The sequence below is a fragment of the Branchiostoma lanceolatum genome, chromosome 7 (assembly GCF_035083965.1).
Source record: "Branchiostoma lanceolatum isolate klBraLanc5 chromosome 7, klBraLanc5.hap2, whole genome shotgun sequence".
NCBI lineage: Eukaryota > Metazoa > Chordata > Leptocardii > Amphioxiformes > Branchiostomatidae > Branchiostoma > Branchiostoma lanceolatum.
The window spans coordinates 6,555,436-6,575,989 of NC_089728.1; the positions used below are offsets into that span (position 1 = coordinate 6,555,436).

At 42.6% G+C, this 20,554-nt stretch overlaps 3 protein-coding genes across 3 annotated transcripts in view; 2 read left to right on the forward strand and 1 right to left on the reverse strand.

Moving 5' to 3' along the window:
• The window catches only part of LOC136438891 (beta-1-syntrophin-like), a 54,466-nt gene that overhangs the window by 14,234 nt on the left and 19,678 nt on the right, over positions 1 to 20,554 (forward strand). The window contains exon 2 of the mRNA XM_066433913.1: positions 15,740 to 16,155. Coding sequence (XP_066290010.1) covers positions 15,740 to 16,155 — 416 coding nt within the window. The remainder of the gene's footprint in view (positions 1 to 15,739; positions 16,156 to 20,554) is intronic.
• Positions 4,025 to 6,774, forward strand: LOC136438892 (uncharacterized). The gene is made up of 3 exons (XM_066433914.1): positions 4,025 to 5,367; positions 6,057 to 6,302; positions 6,580 to 6,774. The coding sequence occupies exons 1-3, from the start codon at positions 5,099 to 5,101 to the stop codon at positions 6,743 to 6,745; spliced, it is 681 nt and encodes a 226-aa protein (XP_066290011.1). The 5' UTR covers positions 4,025 to 5,098; the 3' UTR covers positions 6,746 to 6,774.
• Positions 6,339 to 12,883, reverse strand: LOC136438889 (uncharacterized). Its single transcript, XM_066433910.1, has 8 exons — positions 12,283 to 12,883; positions 11,202 to 11,459; positions 10,053 to 10,267; positions 8,813 to 9,795; positions 8,192 to 8,363; positions 7,922 to 8,070; positions 7,149 to 7,337; positions 6,339 to 7,034 (listed from the first exon to the last, which is right to left on the reverse strand). The coding sequence occupies exons 1-8, from the start codon at positions 12,682 to 12,684 to the stop codon at positions 6,883 to 6,885; spliced, it is 2,520 nt and encodes an 839-aa protein (XP_066290007.1). The 5' UTR covers positions 12,685 to 12,883; the 3' UTR covers positions 6,339 to 6,882.

Genomic DNA, 20,554 nt, shown 5'->3' on the forward strand with positions numbered 1-20,554 from the left:
AGTTTTCCCAGTAGACGCACAGAAGCCAAACCAGCCCCAGACCTCACGGTTCTGCAATACTCTTACCAGATGGAATCTTTCTCCTGGAAAGGCACCGACTTTCCCCTCAAGGTGGGGTCAAACGTAACCCAAGTTTTCAGGAAATAACTTCCAAAGCACCAGTGAGAGATAATCCGACACCATCTGGAACAGTTCTTGTGTCTCTGCTTTATTTTTGCGATGACGGAACACAATGTATCACTAAGACGTGTAAACACAACTTGGAGTCAACGTGCAGCTCGGAAGTGGTTGTCAAGATATTTTGTCAACTTGTAGAAGCTACAGCTATAGTCACACTTCATATATTTTGTACAAAGTGTGATTATAAATGTATCATGGCCCGCCTTGCTATGCATGTCTGTAGCCTCTATGCATCGGACTCTGATGCTCGTGTATGATTGATTGATGGCCTGCATGGCGTTTTACATAGAGTGTAATCACCCTTCAACAGATTTTATTGGGAAAGAACAAATGTGTGGTACATGTACATTTTGTGTGACTTGTTATCTTTCAAATCATACTTTTATGTCATGTATCATATTCCAATTATAAAATCAAGGGTCGCAGAAATTTAGTTACGGTCACTCAGCGATCGCCGTCTATTCAAAAGGGGGTCTTAATTTGATGGACTATATATTGACAGCTGGGGCACAAGTCATAAACCTACATGATGTACATGTACTGTATCTCTAGTATCATTAGTCAAGTGGTAAAGTTCAAGATCAATGAATTTTTCGTTCATTTACTGCAAAGGTATTTCTTTTCCTGTAGCCATATCTGCTATGTCTCTTCACATCAGTGTCAGTGGCGATTGGGATGTCATATGGCAGACAAGAAGCAAAAGTGCCATAGGGTGTCTGCATGTCTAGATCTGTTAGTAGTGGCAATATGTAACGTAGTGCAATGCCATAATCTTCTTTTAACTCTTGCCAACACGGTTGTCTGGTTACTGACTCTGGTTCAATCATCCATAGCTCAATATGTGTTATCACTCAATCAATGTATCTCAGTTTCGTCTGTTCTGTTCGTCTTTTCTCCACTTGAATTGAGGAGTTGCCCTGCTGTGCCAACTTCTTGGTGACCTGTTGTCTGCTTCTCATTTCTGTTTCAGTCGCCTATCCGAAAACCAGTTTTAGTGTCACTGCTGAGGATATCTTTCTATTAGACCTTGATTGCTGAGCAACCATCTCTCTCTCTCTTTCTCTCTTTCTCTCTCTCTCTCTCTCTCTCTCTCTCTCTCTCTCTCTCTCTCTCTCTCTCTCTCTCTCTCTCTCTCTCTCTCTCTCACTCTCTCTCCCCCTCTCTCCTTCTCTCCCTCTCTCTCCCTCTCTCTCTCTCCCTCTCTCTCCCTCTCTCCCCTTCTCTCTCTCCCTCTCTCTCCCCTCTCTCTCTCTTTCTCACTCTCTCTCCCTCATTCTCCCTCTCTCTCCCTCATTCTCCTCTCTCCCTCCTCTCTCCCTCTCTCTCCCCCTCTCTCTCCCCCTCTCTCTCCCCCTCTGTCTCCTTCTCTCCCTCCCTCTCTCTCTCTCTCACATGGGTGGGAGAGCTTGATGGCCGCTCGCCAGGTGCCTCTGTCCTGCGGACTCACATACAGCAAACCAAAATTGGATTTGTGTGACCCTTGATTTTGTAATTAGAATATGAGGCATGATGTAAAAGTATGATTTAAAAGATTCTTATAGAAGTTGCAGCCTCTAGTGGAAAGGGGTGTAAGAAATTTTCAACCTTGAAGATGCACTACCTGGTATACATGCCTAAATTTTAGGTACAGGTACAGGTAGAGGGGTTAAGGTACAGGTCCGGACCTGAACCTGTACCTAAACTACATGTGCGGAAAATGCTAGATTTTCAATAAGGACAAAGGCATGTTTGAACTGGTAAAAACATAAAATTTGATTGTACTAGGTATTATTTTTATGAAAACACAGATGAAAATTTGCTTTCTGTGCTTTAGAGTAGCTTTAGAGCACTGCCACGGTAATTTCATAGTAATTTTGTCTGTCAAAGTGGCCATCCCCTGAGTCAGGTCCAGTACGATATAGCAGGGTCAGGGATTTTGGACCTGTACCTAATTGATTGTACCTGGCACTGTATTGGTACAGTGTACCAGTACACAGCTCTATACGTGCCTCCCTGAAAAAGTGTGTCTCAAGAGATCTCCATTTGCAATGTCATGCAGTATGCACTCCTATAAGCAGTGACCACCTTTACATATCAAGGATCACCTGGCCCATGGGACCACTTTCTGGTGGTCCCTTAGATACAAGCATTAAGAACCATGTCTATAGGGCGTATTCAGTCACGTGACCCGCCCCCTAGCAACGAGCACTGTCGGCCATGTTGGTGCTCACTTGATAGTGGAGCCCTATGGAACTCTCCTTATAAATGGCAGATGTTTTCTACGCCATTCACAATTTCCCTTCAAAACGTTTTGTCTCATACTAATGGTGTTTTGCCTCGTGGTCAGATGTTGGATTGGGACTGATAAAGCAAACACTGATCGGGTTACAGTAAGATTGGTTTTACGTTTCTAGTGTAGGTGCGGGCTTGGTGCGGGAACATCTGTACGAAGGGACTAACGACTGAAACAATTGCAAAAGTGGATTTCTGACATACGAGCAGCGGATCTAAATAGTTGAAATTTGAGAATCAACGTGTGTGTATGGAAACCTTTTGTATCTGGTGGAAAAGCAAATTACAGGCCCGTTGTGTAACACAGTCGCGGCAACGTGTAGTCGTTGCTTGAGATACGTTCGTAAACTGGGGGTCTTTCAACGTCGAACTTTCCCGATCATAACATACTCCCTGTCAACAAAATGTTTTCACGACAATTTTCACGACACTCAAGACATTGTACTACGTGGTTGCAGGCCTTGGAACACTTGTATGCTGTGAACTGATTTCATGCGTACTCTGTTTAGCAGCCATGTTTGTAGGCCGCCCTTTGTAGGATTGTAGGCTGCTGGGGTAAACCTTTCCTCGATTGTCGATAATGGGTCATTTCCAGTAGGTGAAATTGGATTTTTGTAGCGAAAAGGATGTGAAGCTGGAGACTCTTTGTATATGATAAAACAGCGATCAGACGACTTCGCATTCATTGGAAATTTAGAGACCGTCGGACACCGAGAAACTTCGCTGCAGGGTGAGCACCAACATGGCCGCCCACGGAGGGCAGGGGTGAATACGCCCTATAGTGACCACCTGTACACATAGACTGGATTTTGTCTCCTGAGTGGTCTTCTTGGGCAGTTTTTTACTGTATCTAAACTATGCATATCTGGAGGGCGGGGAGAATTTGGAAATTGAGCTATATTTTGATATAAAATGGTTTCTACTGGAAATTCAGAAGATTGATGAAAGTTAGGTGAAGCCTGAAATTGAAAAGATTTTAATCATCCAGCCCAGCGGTCTGGTCAGGTTTGGCGCGACCTTGAAGATTGCCCCCCTCCCCCTTTCCCCAAGGATCAACTGTTATGCCTCTACTCAAACTGTCCCTCTATACTAAGGGATAGTGAAATAGGTTTATACAGAAACTAGGATTAAATGTTACCCTAGAGGTCATGTGAAAGAGCAACCTTGAGGTCTGTATTTAGAGGTTCTACATAATTCCATATCCCCATTCGTCCCTTGTAGTGCCTAGTGTCGAGTAGTGGCACTAAGGTCAGCAAGTTTCCTTGCTATTTCAGTAGCACTAGCAGGGTATATTTTTACGTGGAGGGATTGCTAGTCCTTCCTGTTTAACATGCTCGAGGCACCTCCTCAAACACGGGATCTCCATTTTACGTCCCTTCTGAAAGACCCACCCCATTGCCCAAACCGTCGCAAATACAATGTAGGCATTTCCATTGTACTACTGTACTGTATTCACAATAAATGAATTTACAACTACATTCATCATATGCATATGCATGGTGGGTATGCTACATTTAGAACTATATCTTTAGTAACAAATTGAATGATATTGTTTCAAGAGTTTATGACATTTAAAGATGGCCCGAACTGAGTCTTTTCTATCATTCATATAAAGAATCGATCCTTTCTGAAATCATTCATGCAAGTTTTAAAACAATTTTCCGAGAATAAGTTGCTAAAACTGCCACCTAAAAATGTGTGGTCTGAGAAATCTGGTGCGACTAATTAGGCAAGGGTCGTGACGTCATACTGTTGACTCCCCGTTGGCCAGTATGGCTGACACGGTGAAAACAACAACTTTGATGGACCCATATCTTATAAAGGAATCAAAATTTTGCTACAAAAATCGGTATGTCGGAAGAACACACATCCAATGTTAGGTGGAAAAAAATTCAACCGAATTCACGCCACAAAAATCTATTTTGGAGGCTCTTTTGGATACTGCACCTCGTACGGGCGGCGTGAGTAACTGAACGGAAGACAGTCTTGAGTTACCATTTTGCTTAGAATCGGCGAGGCACAAAATAGTCATCGCTTCTAATGTACACCAATCATAGCATCAACTTACGTACTCATAGGGTATGGAACTGATGGATCTGCTGTGCATTTCTTGTACAGATATTTGTTAGCAAAAACCCCGGAAGTGCCGGGAATCTTGCGTCTCTCGTGTCCGGGCTAAAATCTTTGCGTAACACCGGGGAAGCCCCGCGCGTTGTTTATAAAATCAAGGACGTACAGACTCACAGAGCCAATTACGGCAATTTGTACCAGGATTTCCATAAGAAGTACACCCCAAAAGCGTGTGTGTTTGTTCTCTCGCATGGAAGCTTATACATGTATCGAACATTGTTCAGCGGGGTCGACTTCAATAGCAAATTTGCACGTCCATACTGACGCCACAGTTCACAGAACAGCGCGAGGATAATTTCACACAGCGTATCACACACATACATGCGAATTAATTCATAGGGACAACGTGCTTTGATGTCTGCCTTTGTTTTTCACAAATAATGGGTTACATCTGAATTTCTTCACATAAGAAGAGAATCACGGTGGAGTCCGGACACTAGTTTCTGTTGACTCTTATAATAACACACATTGTATTATAAGATTTTCGAGTGAAAGCTCTCACCTTGAAAGTCCAGTAATGTCAGAGGAACAGGATCTAGAAAGCCAGATTTCCGACCTCAGCAGCGACGCAGGAACTACTGATACAGATGATACAGATAGTATTACTGATGCGGATACAGAGAGTGAAGACGAACCTTTTGCGGCAGGGTTTGTCAATGCCTATCAGGACGAGCCGATAGCCATGCCAGGAGAAAACGAACTTCGCGCACAAGAAGTCGACGAGGATGGCATTCTGGCAGCTACATTGGATGCACGGCTAGAGGGAAGAATTCCCCTAAACGACTGGTGAGAAAGCTAGTCCTTCTTTGATAGGTTTCCGAAATGATAAAAGCCGACGACGCTCGCTTGAATTCTTTTGCGAGTCACAACTTTATACCCGGCCTCGCGTTCCCGGTTGTAAACAAAGTCGGCCATTTTTGTTTGTTTAGAAGCGACAAGAAACTCTGTGGACGTACACATGTTTTTTTTTTCTTGCCGAATATTTGTTTGAGTTTATTTGCGTGATGCTGAGGAAATCAGTAACTCGGAAAATGGAATTTGTAATGTAAGTGCGATTCGGCGTGAGTTCGTTTGGCTTTCAAAGATCTGACCACGTACGGTTCTAAATGGGAGGGGGGCTACAGAGGTCTCGTGTCGGCACGGTATAAGTTCACCGGTGCAGAGTTCCGTGAATAACTCAGCATTTAGAGTGATGAAGTAAGATGATCATGCATGCGTAGAGCTGCATCATGGAGCACGAATTTGACAGATCAGGGGGGACATTATACCCTTAGTAATGCAGCAGGTGGTGTATTTTCCTCGTCATTTGCGCACTGCAAAAAAACTTTTCCAGCTTGAAATTGCGTAAAAGGCATGTGCTATACATTTTGCACTTGGCTAAGACAACACAATTAATTGTTTTGTGTACCCTAACAAAATCACCTGATGGTGTCTCAAAGACGTCTTCATTTATTCAGTTTTTTTTGTTACTATAGGTGCGAGTGTAATCAGTGCAGAACTGATTTGCTAGTAAATGCCAGGGAATACAGGTGTTGCTGGGAAGTTGGGCCGGCAATTGGCAAACTTCAGTTTGATGGCAGCATTGAGCACACACGCTGTGTTACACAACACCAGGACTACATTGACCTGACTAAGAGGGTGGTACTGGAGCAAGTTGGTCCCCTGCTGCGGGACAAGCAGGGTCGGGCTTACCGCCGACGAGGTCAACAGGATATCAATGAGTAAGATATCCTTGGTTATTAATTTACACTTTCACATGATTTGAACCATCATTCTTTATTCAACAAGTAACATCAGAAAAATCGTTATTCCTACTACCTGGACAGGATATCAATGTGTAATATATCCTTTGTAATTACCTAAATTTTCACATGATTTGAAGCATCCTTCTTTATTCAACAAGTAACATCAGAAATTTGAATTCCTACATAGCCAAGGACTCTACACTACTCTATGAAAAAGGTGCTTTTATTTACAATACATTTCAAATTGTTACAGGTTTCGGAGAGCAGTGGCCTACAGGTGGCTTGTCAGATGGATGTGTGGGTACCTCGGCTGGGATCACGCAAGACCCCTCCCAGCATGTGTTTACAACAGAGTGAGAACTGACTTCAGCCCGACAGGTCAAGCCAGAGGGTACAGCTCATCTCAGGACAGAGAATGATTCCAATAAAACACTTCAAGTTGTTGAAAGACTAAGTGTCATTTTTCCCCAAAAAAAAATCGAAAAGAAAGAAAAACACAATACTGTAAGGTGGATCTGCCCTAAACCAAATATGGTCTTACAGGCACAGGCAGTATCTAAGTACTGGGGCAATGGCCTCTGGGGTGGCCTTTCATAGGATTCTTGCATTTTTTGCAGGTTGGTGCTTTCCTGGCGTTGCTTGCCCCTGAGGTAGTTCTTGTCTCTGCCTCGGCTTCAAGCTGCGACTTCATGTTGTCCTGCTCCTGCACTGTAAAAAATACAGGAAAACTATTAGTAAAAAGAGTATATCAATAGGTAAGAAGAAAAAGCATTCCCATTTACAGTATGGCTTTATTACTAGTAGTTTTATTTAGTAATGTACCTGGTGGGTATAGCTCTGTAGGAGCTTGGTTCCTGGCTTCATGGCGCTGGATGGCTTCCCCTCTGGTCCGCTTGTCTGGGAATTGGCTGGAGAGAGGTGGCGGAACCAGCTTTCTGTACTTCTCACGTGTCTCCTTTAGCTCGTCCTTTGTTGTGTTCAACATGACCTTCTTGATCTCACTGACATAGTCTGCAGAAAGTACAGAATGGTGCATTCAATATCTAGACCATATGAATTCTCTTGTCTGTGCAGCAAAATAGCACTCACCCACTCACTCACAAAATAGCATGCCTTGTTACCTAAATGAAAATAACATGACAGCTATTAATTGAACATGTACAAGCGAATACATAAAACGTATTCGCCTCAAAATGGTTTAGCCTAACAGTGTAGCAAGGTATACCATCAGTCCGGCAACTATGTACATGTGTATGTACAATTGTATATATATATAACGTTGTAAAATATGATTATGTTATAAGAGAACCAGCTTCGCCAGTAACCATTGTGACCACTGGCAGAGTATTTGCTACATGGCTAGCAGGACAGGTAACCATGGTGGAAACCATCCGGTCCAGGTCATTGACGTTATTTGTTTGGAATGTAAGAAGGGGAAACAGATCTAAAGTCAAGTTAGTAAACATAACTATTTCAAATGAAATAGTTATCAATGCAAAAGGTAAGTAACACACGGTAGAAACAGCCGTGGTAACTCCCAGATCCACTACTACCACATTAATACACAATGTATGTACCATGTTGATTATACTTACTGTATGTTGGTGGTGATGGTTCACGTTTCACCACTTCTTCACCAAGCTTGAACTTTGGGTAGGTGACCTTGTAGTATGTCCTGCCATCTTTGGTGCGTTTGGGTTCTCGCCTCAGATTCTCGTTAAAATGCAGGACAGCTAGGATGTGCCTGAGGTAAAAGATACAGAATGCAGTTTAGAAATTAGTTTAATACTAATACTGTGACAAGACACCTCACCATCAAAACAACATTTTAGCTGGCTTGTAAATCAAGGAAAGGAACACATTACCTGCAGTAGCTCCCCATCCATGAGAAGTGTGTCATTTTGGGATGCCAGTGGTTGAGGGTTGAGTGGAAGGCCTCAAGGCAGCTTGTTTGAGCCACTGAAGACAGCTTCTTGATGTCTGCAAGTCTGTCCTTCTTCAGGAGAACTGCAGACAGCTTGTCATGGGCCTTGCTACCTGTTTAACATAAAGTTTATGGTGATAAGATTGTTGAACAGCTGCATTATACAACATTAATCAATACAAAATTATACAAAAAGTAAATTTTCTAATAATTTGTTTACAAAAAAATTGAATCCACCCTGTCCTGTTGCATGGGGTCATTCAGGGAGTAAAGGTGCAAAAATGTTACATTCAAACATGAATAACCGCTGTGTTTCCTGCTTTTACCATAAACATGCTTACACTATCATTGTGTATTAGTTCAAAAGCCGCTTAGTTCAAAAGCCACTGTGTTCAAAAGCAAGGAACACATGTGTACAGCGGTTAGTCATGTTTGTGTACATGATGGTATTTCGGATGGTGTCAATTGTCAAATGTCAAATTATAACTCCAAAATACAGGTAGTATACAGAAATTGTGTACAAATTTATAATAGCTGACAAAAAATGGGAACATGACTTTACCGCTGAAAATCCACTTTCTCTCCTGCTCCAGTGGACCGTGTGCACAGGTGGGGAAGGATGTGTCTGGGTGGTCATCATGCTTGCCTGCAATGTGCCTCACAATGGACTTCCATTTTGCAACAATAAGCTCACCAAATCCTTGTGAGGTGGATAGTGCACACCAGTACAAGTGCTTTTTGATGCTTTTTAGCCAGTCTTTGATGACCTCACACCCTTTCTCTTTACACGCCTTACGCAGCTCCTTGACCAGGCTCTTGCACACATGCCACAAATCATAGAAATGTGCAGTGCCCTTCTGTTCCTCTCTCAGCCAACTACCAATGCCTTTGTGCCTGTCTGAGATGAAAGTTTTGACTGCTAACCCTGCATCAGTCAGGAAGGCAAAGCTGCGTTTTGCTCCCTCGAGCTCCATGGCATTGCTGTTCTTGCATTCATTGGACTGCAGCAACTCGAAGTGTACCAGCTTGTTGATTGTATTGCAGAACATGGTGTACGCTCCATACTTCGCGCTATGTCCCATGGAATCGTACCGGCCATCCCCACTCCAGACTGCATTCTTCTCTCCTTTGAGTAGGTTGATCAGCCTCTGCCGGTACGATTCCCAGTAGTGGAGTATGGACGGAACAAGGTATTTCTTCTGGTGCTTGAGATATGCTCTGCCAGAAAACATGGACAGCCCGATGTGTTTGAACAGGAGCAGTGTTTTGGACAGGCTTATTCCAGACATCAGGATTCCAAAACTCAGCAGAATGTTTCCAGCAGGGTACTTGCCGAATACAAATGGTTGGGAGCGCCACGTGTAGGCATCTTCACCGCATGATGTGCAGTTTTGCGTCACGATAGCCATTGTTCCAGTCTTCTTCACTGTTACGGTGGGTCTCTCCTCTTTGCACCGGAAGCAGAACAGGCTGAAGAGACTCACCAGCATACTGAAGAAAACCATGAACTTGGGCTCTTCGAAACAGTGTGTTCCAGGTTCAACACTGTAAAACATGACAATGAACAAAAATTACAGCTTATCCTTTACAACACAACTGCGAAAAGTTATCCACAGTCAGCCAACTACATGTACGAAACATACTGTGACATCTTTCATTCTGAAATTATAAAAAGCAAAGGCAATACCTCCCTATCTGGGTCCCAGTATACTCTCTGAATAAATCTGTACATGTAGTATAAAAAAGCATACGTGTTGTTCACAACTACCTTCAAAATTTTTATCAATTAAACCATAACTTACGTCACAGTCCTAGCACTTGAGCCTTCGCCATCCACTTCATCTTCATCTGAACCTGCTGCTGACGAATCCTCATCAGTGGTAGCTGACTCCTCTTCAGGATCATAGTCCTCGTCATGATCAGCAGCCTCCAAAAGCTCCTCTTCCTCGCAAGGACTTGATGGCGCAATCGAGGGAGTGTCAGCGTCCTCCAAGGCATCCTCAAACGCATGATCAACCTGAGCATGTGAGAAGTTAATTTGAATTTAATTCACATGAAGTATGAAAATGACAGTATGCTGTATTGGGACTGTTAGTGTTACTCATACTTGTACTTGTAGAATTATCTAGGTACTAATGTTACAGATCTGAACACCTGTTGTACATAGACCTGCATCTGTACCATGACAAAATGAACACTAGTTGACACTATTGTTTACAGTGTCAGAAAGGCAACTTGTTGACAGCGCCAGAAAGTAAATAAGACCATGTTTTGTGAAACAGGCCAATACAGGCGATAGATATGAAATTAGACCAAAAGGATGACAAATTTGATAAGTAAGCACATGAAAAACAGCAAACTTGCAAATGCTATCAATCTTGGATTAATATATTGTCTCAGATTAAGACAGCAATTCACTACTAAAATGCACTTGGATACATGTAAAAGTTACTCAGACTTACAGATGACAGATTGACCAAACTTGTTTAGGCACTGGTTGTAACCTGTACATAAATCATGTACCTGTAGCCTGGTGTCCAAACCTATTTATAGCTTCTGAGTCTCTTTTAATTGTATCTATGCTCACCCATATTTCAAACAGAAGATGATCATTCAAATGTCTAACAGCCATCTATCAAGCAGGGGTAAACCTATTGTATTTATGGACAGGACAAAAGAGACTTGACAGTTCAATAGGTTCGGATACCAGGCTAGTATAGCCAGTGTACTTCCACAGCATACCTACAATTTCTTTAGCCATCAGGGAAATACTGGCTTTATGCTTTCTATCTTACAAGAATTATGTAAAAGGAAAAATATAACACAGAAGCAAAGCAATTGCAATAACTACTTTATTTGTGTATTTTTGTCTTTGAGCACATGCATTTTATCTGGCCTCACAGTCACAAGACAAGAAAAATTTGATGGAGCAACACCGCTTCACAACTTACTGTATCTGATTCTGAATCTGTTTCTGCCTGTGTATCTTGCTGACTGGTTCTCTGCTTTCGCAGCCGACTGATGGTTTTCTGAAGGCCGCGGATTTTCTCCTTCAAAGCATCACACCCATCACAGTTCCTCATAGGTGGCTCGAGCACACTGTCGTCCACCACCCCATGACCACTTTCTCCATCTTGCTGTCCTGAAGCGTGTTCGTTGTCATCTTGAACACTTGGTGGATCAACGGAGACAAAGGCCTCACGGACGACCTGTTTAGTTACATAAAAAATCGTTTAAGTTGTTTGATACGTCAACATCAATATCGGCATTAACAAAATATCCGAGTTATCAAAGCGACACTGGTGCCAAGAACCATTGCTAGCGCATGATACATGCGGTCTCGTAATTTGTTCCATAAATTATGTGTTTCCTTGTTAGGTGAGTCGCTCAGAAGTTTAGAACATATGTTGATTGTAAATTTGTTCATCGCCAAAACACCATGTGTATTAGGTATGTACCATTTATCATAACGATGAAATTTGAAAGCTCACAGTCCTTGAAATAAATAAAAAAATAACAGACAGAAAATTTCGTGGCAGGGATCCCGCTCGGGCGCCATTTTGTTTGTTTGTTATGGAAATGACGCCGCGCTTGGTTGACGATGCTGACAAATAAGATTCACTAGTGCAGTTTGTTTTTTCGGGACCAACGGAAACTAATACCTCACTAATGTAATCACTCTAAAGATCGTAAGAACAGCTCTTGAAATTATTTAGGAATACGGACAGTAAATTTCGAAAAGCTAACATGTGGCGGCGTCGCCATTTTCGTCACGTTGGGACGATTTTGTTTGTCATTGAAATGCGTGCTTGTTTTCAGACGCCGTCGACAAATATGTCACTAGGTTGCTTGTTTTTGGAGACCAAACGTACACCTAACATATATCGATTCTACTTGATTCTCCTATTTTCATGATAGAAATCGTTGGGAGGCACCGCGGGTGTATAAAAAAAGAAAGGATAGAATTCGCAAGTTACTCTACACTGCACTGGGAATATATAACGTTACATATCACTATGACATCAAACTCACCCGTCTACGCGCCCGATCTGTAGCAGGGGCAGTTGGCGTCGGCAAACCAGCGATGTCTATGGTTGGAACTGCATCTGTTTTTAGCCTTCTCCTCATTCCACAGATCTTTGCGATGTCAAGATTGGCGGTGAAACACGAGGACTCGAAGTGTGCGGAACACAACATAGATGACGCGGAAGCTTCAAAATCGTGCCGATGCCGCTTCACAAACTTGATCCACGATTTTCTTCTTTTCTCATTCTCTTTGCCCGCCACAGTTCCGGTATTCTTCACTTGAGGGAACTGGTGCATAGATATACCTTCGGTGTAGCTGCCATTTTTGCAGCTAGCTCCATTTGGCCCGCCTGCTACACAGTGATTTCCACCACGTTGAGGCTTACTACAATCTGTTGGCGACGCCATGACAGTTGTAGTACTGAGTCAACAGTTTTACGTCACGCATATCATTTACATCTCATTTGAATTCGCACCAGATTTCTCGGAACACACATTTTTAGGTGGCAGTTTTAGCAACTTATTCTCGGAAAATTGTTCTAAAACTTGCATTTATGATTTCAGAAAAGATCGATTTTTTGTATGAATGATAGAAAAGACTCAGTTCGGGTACTCTTTAAGGGATTTAACACCTGTCAACTAAAGGTTTGGACTGGTTATCTAAGAATTTAAAGAATATTTGTATTTCTTACCCTCCTTGTTATAGCAAGCGAACATGCCTTTATTTATGCACAGTGTGGCTCCCCAAAGTATCATTATACGACAACTAATCTCCGCGTTTTACCAGAAATTATGAGTTTTAGGCGATGAGCCGATTCCTTAATGCATGGAACTTTGCACAGAAGACCTGGGAGACCCATATGTCTCTATAGATCAGGGACGGTAGAGCCATTGCCTGGAATAATGTATGTCCTTCATTTTTAAAGCTGCGCCGCTGTGGTAATACGTATTACTGGGGAAACCTTGCAAAATGATTCACTATCTTTGGCAAGTTTCGGATCTGGCAGGCAATAAAAGTAAATTCTGATCTGTCACATATGGGCTGCATCACTCATCATTAGTGCTCTATCTCTACACTTTTCTCTGTCCTCTCAGTTTGAACGGGTGTGTGCGCTCTGGGTGGCACAAGAAATATAGGGGGGTCTGGGGGCATGCTACCCTGAGAGACGTAACCCTCCAAAACCCCTTTTGTCTGCAATTTCCTAGTACTTGAAATCTGGCTTTTAAAAAGAAGGGGTTTCCCTTATAGTAGATAGATGAAGCATATAGAAATCCACTCTTAGGAAACCAACACATGTAACTACAGATTGGTAATTTGAAATGACAAGTGGATGAAACAGTGATAGAACACAACTTTCCCCCATCTAACAGGCTATCTGTTATGATAAAAGTAACTACACTTTTCCAGCAAATTGGACGGTCTCTGTGGGTGTCAAAGCCCATGCGAATACATGATCAGTGGGACTCCTGGCCTAACAGACCGTACAAAAGACTTTCCACCGTCTAATGAGCAATCTGTTATGATATTACTGTTACAGATAATGAGACAGTCGCTAGCGCTGTAGGCTTGAAAACTAAATAGTGAATGGATGTTTCTGATTCCTGGACTTTCGTACTTTTGTAGTACAGTTGCTCAGCGGGGATACTACAGTATCCCTGTAGCTCAGCTGGTCGAAGCCTCATAGTTGCGCTCCTGCTTCCAATTAGTTGGTACTTACTGTATAACTGGAAGACCCCTGGTTCAAACCTGGAAAGGGCATCTCGGTAGGGGCTGCACCCATCTTTCGGAGTAGTAGAAAGTGATCCTTACATGTAAAATGCAAGTTGATCGGAAGAAATCTCAATCTGCATCTTAAATATCATGTAAGAAGTTATGCATGTTACCATTAATTTTGCCAGTAGGGCAAGCCTACAGAGTCTTTAGATTTAGATTGAAGGATGTTACTTGTTTACACGACAAACTAACCAACCATAACCCAGTTTGATGTACAAGGTGTCTGCACACTCTACAGGTGTCGTCTTTACTGAAAGCATGACAAACTACTTGAGTCATGGCATAGATTTGAGGTAAATAATGTACTTCTGTTGGTGTTGGTACTTTCGATCAGTTCTCTTACTAGTTTAACAGTAGTTGTGGTTAGAGGAAAAGATGTCAAAAGTAGCTTAACATGTAAAAGTACCTTCAAGTGATATTACATCGGTCTGGAAACTTTTGCATGCAAACTTTGTTTGAAAATTGAAATGTTACCGTACGCCCGTTTGTTTGTGTTGCACTTTGCCATGTATGTGTGTGTAAGTGGCAGTGTTGGGAGGGTACATAAGTCGTGTTGACTATTCACACACAACTGCAGACAGGAACGGGAGGGTATCATAGGAAAGGAGACGCTGAGGCTGGGTTAAAAGACAAGAAAGGAGTCGCTAAGACGCGGCCAACTGACAAGAAGGCAAGCCTGAGACATCATGACTCGGATCTATGTAGAATGGAAATAGTGTTGTATGATAAGGGACTTCTCCTATAAATATTGACTCAGTAGCGGACAGATGAAAACAGTTGCCGATTTTAGTGGTAGCAGTTGCTTATCAGTCATAGAGACGGTACATAATGATACACCTGTTGAAAATTGGGACCGATTCCGCGCATGAATTGGTCCAAAAGTGCCAACTGCTTTGTTTTCCTTTTTAGTTTCATATTATACATTGTTTGTAGGGACCGAATTTTGCGGTAAGATCGGAAAGGAGGTCTTCATGCATCGTTTTAAATTTGCAGTTAAAACAACACTAGTAAAGTAGCAATAAAACAAATACGCTTTATGGCGGTGTTGTGATTTCGCAGTGGAGACGTCACTGCAGAAACTGCTAAAATAAAACTGCTGCAAATATTTACCGTATCACCATCAGATCTATCATAATGCCCAAAGGAGGTTTAGGAAGACAAAGATTTACCAGTGAATATACCAGTTTGTGATGGTTTCCAAGCATCCCAAATCTTACACAATCTCGTTTCCATCAGTAACAAAAAAACTTTTATAAGCCAAGCCCTCTTAAGGTTTATGAAATATTGAGTACATATTAGGTGTATACTGGCCTTTTATTTGTTAATTCAAGGTTTGATACCCAAAGAAAATTATGTGATCCTGACCCATTCCCAGTAGTATATAGAAACAGTAAAACAGCTTTTTTTAGTCCTTCTGATAGCAAGCACCTTAATTACCCTAGCAAATAAGTTCAGGGATTTAAGGGCACTAATGTGTTTAGTTATTGTTGTTTAGTAAGTTAATGTTTTGTTTCTTATTTATAAGTGACAAAATTTTATGCAGATCCTGAAAACTTTTTCTGGAATTCTTCATCATTGTGGGTTATGCAATTCTCCTAGCAGCTTCCTTCAAGACAATAGATGTATGATATAAACTTATACATGAACTTTATGTATATAAAAGACTGTGCTTTCTTGTTTTCTCCGCAGTAAAATATCTTCGGGAAGTGACGCCATACTTCAGACGCAGCACAGTGATTGGCGAGGTCGGCTGGGAAAACGCGTCGCCCTACGTAATCAAAGAGCCAGGGGCCGACAACAAGGCCTCCACGAACAATTTCACCGAGATGAAGACCATCCCGCTGAAGATGTGCTACGTCACGCGCAACCTGACCATGCCGGACCCAGAACAGCGCACGTTCGAGCTCCACTCCCCCGACGGGCGCAGCTCCTGCATCCTGAGGTGTCAGGACGCCAGCAGCGCCAGTCAGTGGTTTGCAGCAATACATGCCAATACCTCAATGCTCACGGCCTCCGCCATGTCCGAGGCCAACAGCAAGCTCGTGAGCGGCAGAGGGTCGGCCGGGGACAGAGAGATCAAACACATGGGATGGCTGTGTGAGCAGGTGAGAGAATTCTTTTTTTTTTTGTATATTAATTCTTGTGTAGGCCAACTACTCTCCCTTAACAGCCACGTGCTGAATTGCGAGGAGCGCACAATTGTGGGGCTGAATCGCAAGGGTCTATAGCGGCTGCCATTGGGCGCTAACTCAGGTGACCTCAATACGACAATTGTCCCATGTGCGGCCATAGGATTGTAGGTTTTGAATCTCTTCAACCGGGAAGGACCCCTACTCTTTTCGACAAGTGCAGTGGGTTGTCAGGTTGTCAACAGTGTCAAAACTTTCAGGAAAGATGAAGTTGTCCCGGCCCTGTAATGTGCAAAATACTGAAAATTGTTCGCATTGACTCAATTTTGCAGTAGGAGGGGAAAAAGCATTTGCAGTGTTTTAACTTAACAGTGTTTTAACCTTAGTAACATTATCCAAGACGGAGCACATGTACATGGTGTGAAGAGTTCACAGCGAGAAATCGCTGGGCATGTGAAAACCGCAAAATAGAAACCCGCAATACATGTAATAATAGTTGACACCCTGCTCTCCTGGACTACTAATGTACGGAGGACTGTCTTGATGTTTGCTTCATAATACCATGGCCAGTGGCAAGTTCACTATGTCACTGATAGAAGTTCTGTTCCATTCTCCCCATCACATCAAAGTTTGACAGTTGAACAGTCCGTACATCAGTCACAATTTCACGCCTGATTGCATCAAAATTGCCGCCAGTATCTACATGCCCACTACTGTATTTTCAGCCTGTGGACTAGCATGAATATTGGATTCTTGCCAGGAGTCTTCCCTGGGTGTGGGAGCTTTGCCCATGGCTAATCATACCAACTCTGCCTAACACCCTGTGGTCAACACGATCAAATACCCTAACCCTGGCCCTAGCCCTAGCCCTAGCCCTAGCCCTAGCCCTAGCCCTAGCCCTAGCCCTAGCCCTAGCCCTAGCCCTAGCCCTAGCCCTAGCCCTAGCCCTAGCCCTAGCCCTAGCCCTAGCCCTAGAGTTGACCAGGGTGTTGGGCCGAGTTGACCAGGGTGTTGGCTAAGTTGACTGGGCCGAGTTGTATTGGTAAAGGGCCGAATGGTCCTGATCCCGTTTTCCCTTTTCTGTGCCAAACAACCCACGGAGCCTCAACTTAAGCCTTAATCATTCCCACATGTGAAGTCTTGCCTGTGTAAGTTCAGGTGAACCTCAAACTAGGTTGACCTTGACTGGAACCTATTTTGAAAGGCAGCGGAAACAACATTCCCCCCGCCAAAGAAAAACATCATTATCACTCTAATACCTAAATGTAGTAATCAGGATGGTAGCTCCCACTCAACACATATCAGGGCTCAAAGTTGTGGGTGCATGTGTACCTGTGTGCACCCAAAATTGGAGCTGTGCACCTAATTTTTGACTGTGGGTTTACTCTATAGGGTAATGGTTCTCTTGTACAGTAGCAAACAGAATATTCTTTAAATGTACATGTAAGTATCAGAAGAAGCAATACAACCTTTTGTTATATTTTATTTGATGTATTCCTTGGTTGAAATTTGAAATCTGGATAGAATTACAGTTTGAAGTTCATAGGAGAGGCAGTAGCATCAAACTTATGTTTTGCTGACATTGAACTTTATTCTATGTGGTGCACCCAAATTTTTTTCTGTGCAATTGATTTTTTGGGTTGGGTGCACCAGTGCATCTATTCGTAAAAATGAATTTCGAGCCCTGCATATTTTGCACAGAACGTGGCTAAACAGAACAAGGTGTTTGTAAGATCCAGATAAGTGTGACGGCAATGTCCAACTTGCAGCTTTAAAGTCATTACCATAATACGAAAGTTACTCATTAACAAGCAACTTGATAAGTTTTGTAAACAGTCAGACATTTCAGAAAGCATCTACTAATCACTATGATCTTTAAATTAAGCTGTGACTTTAGTGGATGCCATCAGTGGATGCTGTCTGAGATGAATAACCATTTATGAAACTTATCCAGTTGCTTGCATTGAGTAACTTTTGCATTGTATTAATGTGTTTAAAGTTCCAAATTGGAAGTTATTTTGTTCCAACAGACAAACATAATTATTCTTTTAATTCACATTCTGGATGTCTAACCCTCATCGATGTTTCAAACTTTTGCCCAGCAGGAGTGCGTAGATCATAACAGGCACTAGAAACCCCATTTAAAAGCCTATAGCCTGATCAGGATAAGAAAAACAGAACAATTTGTCTTTGTCCCAAGTGCTCTGTGGACTCCATGACCCCGGCTGACTTTGCATGAGGTTGGCCACCTTTCTGGTGAGGTTGGGAGATAAGGAATGCTATCCATGGCACCCCTGACACATGGCGCCTGTGATAGATGTTTTTAGAGCAGGAGGACTGACCTCACCAGGGCTCGAAATACCATACGTAAAAGGGGGAAATGTTTGAGGGTACAGTCAAACCTGTCTATAGCGGTCACTCAAGGGACTGGCCAAAACTGGCCGCTAAGGACAGGTGGCCGCTATGGAGAAAATGTTGATTAATTGACCACGAGTGACACATGTTTTCAGTAACGTTACCCACTGAGATGCATTTATTCACCGTACAGTACACATGTAAACATTACATAGGTAAGGCACATTTTAGAAATTCGATTGTTGTTCTTTTACTTCTATTATGGGCTTGAAAAAAGAATTATTGTATCTGCCAACTCCAAAATCCATGGTTTGCTCGAGCTTCATGTCTGAACAGACCAGCATCGCCATACTCAACTCTTGATCCTTCGCGACTGCTTCGCTGCCGGCACACGCGTCACCAACGAGTTTTAATCATATGAAACAAAGTTCTTTGTAGCAAAATGCCCCCTAGTTAGTATAGAACAAAATATATGTTGCTCAGTTGCCACTTACTGTTCGTTTTCGACCGTTTTCAAACATAAAATCGTGGCGACAATTTTCCTAATCTGTTGTTGTTTGCTTGTCATGGTCGGCTTCTACCATTATGCTAATAGGGTAATGAGAGGAAGGTCGCTCTTTTGAGGGCTTTTTTCTTTTCACAAAATTGCAACAGCCCAAATTTTACAAGATAGTAATGTTGTCTATATTTAGTTTGAAGCTTTTGGTTCAGTAATTATCCTCAGTGATAGTTTGCAGCAAAATAGATTTAACACACTATACCTCCGCAACAGTGGTGTCTTCCGATGACCTTTATGCTGCTCCGCCATTTTGAAAATCGTGTTTGGGCACATTTTCGGATGAATTCCCGGGGAAAACGGAAATATTGGGCCGACATTGAAATAATTCGCCAACTTAGCGCATCAGATACATGTGCGGGTTGTATTTTCCAAAAACTACCGTAATCTTTGTCCAATCCAAATGCACAGAAATAGTCAAATATGCTACGATGTACAAACGCAAGCCATGTGAAGAAATACTTGACTTCGCGCGCGTCAAACCATGGATAATCTAACGAAGATAAAACATTCTTGTTTTCTTTATTATTATCCTGTCAAGTTGAGTTCACATAAACTTGATAACTGCATTAAAAAATGAAGATTTTGAACCCGGCGTGCGGTGGCGATGTGGCTTCCACCGGCGCACATTGGCCGTTATCGGCAGTGTTACTGTACTCGCGGGACCGAAAATCGTCTGGCCGCGACCGCGTTGGACAGGTGGCCGCTACAGCCTAATTCTTAATGCTTATGTCAATGGGAAAAATCCAAGGGACCGACAAAAAGTGACCACTATGGGCAGGTGGCCGCTATGCAAAGGTGACCGCTAATACAGGTTTGACTGTACTAACTTTCACCATAAGATGAAAATGTAAGAGTTTGCTGTTTAAACAAGGTGGTAGGCCGCGCCAGAAGACAACCAAAATTTTCGCATTCCCCATTTTACAGTACTTGATGCAAATTAATTGGAACTGTGCACATAAATACTCATACAAGGTTACCTTAAGTACGTCAAGGTATTATGATATTGTACACAAATGTTTTTTACATTTAAGTTTCGGAAATACTAATGAAGCTTTGTTGTTCTTTCTGTGCACCTAAATTTATAGGTTAGGTCTCCCTTTTCCCATTTATGAATTTCGAGCCCTGCTTATACTGTAGCTGTTTGGGATGTATGACAAAACCCACAAAACCTTCACGGTAACTGCTATGGTTTAGAAATGGCAGCAAATTGTCCCACTTCCTACAGGGTACCACATAGGAGTCCAAATTGGCAGGCCGACAGTCGACCTCTCTTCGTGACTGCAATCAGCTCTTCCAGACGTTACTCTCAGTCTTAACCAGACTCTCCTCTGGCCTGAATAAGGAGTAGAAATTGGCCCAAATACAGGCAGGGTGAATGACATGCTACATGTACATCAGTAGAAAGTAAAGGTAGTCCTATACTGCCATAGCCTTTTTGAGGCCGTAGCTGGGCAGTGGGCT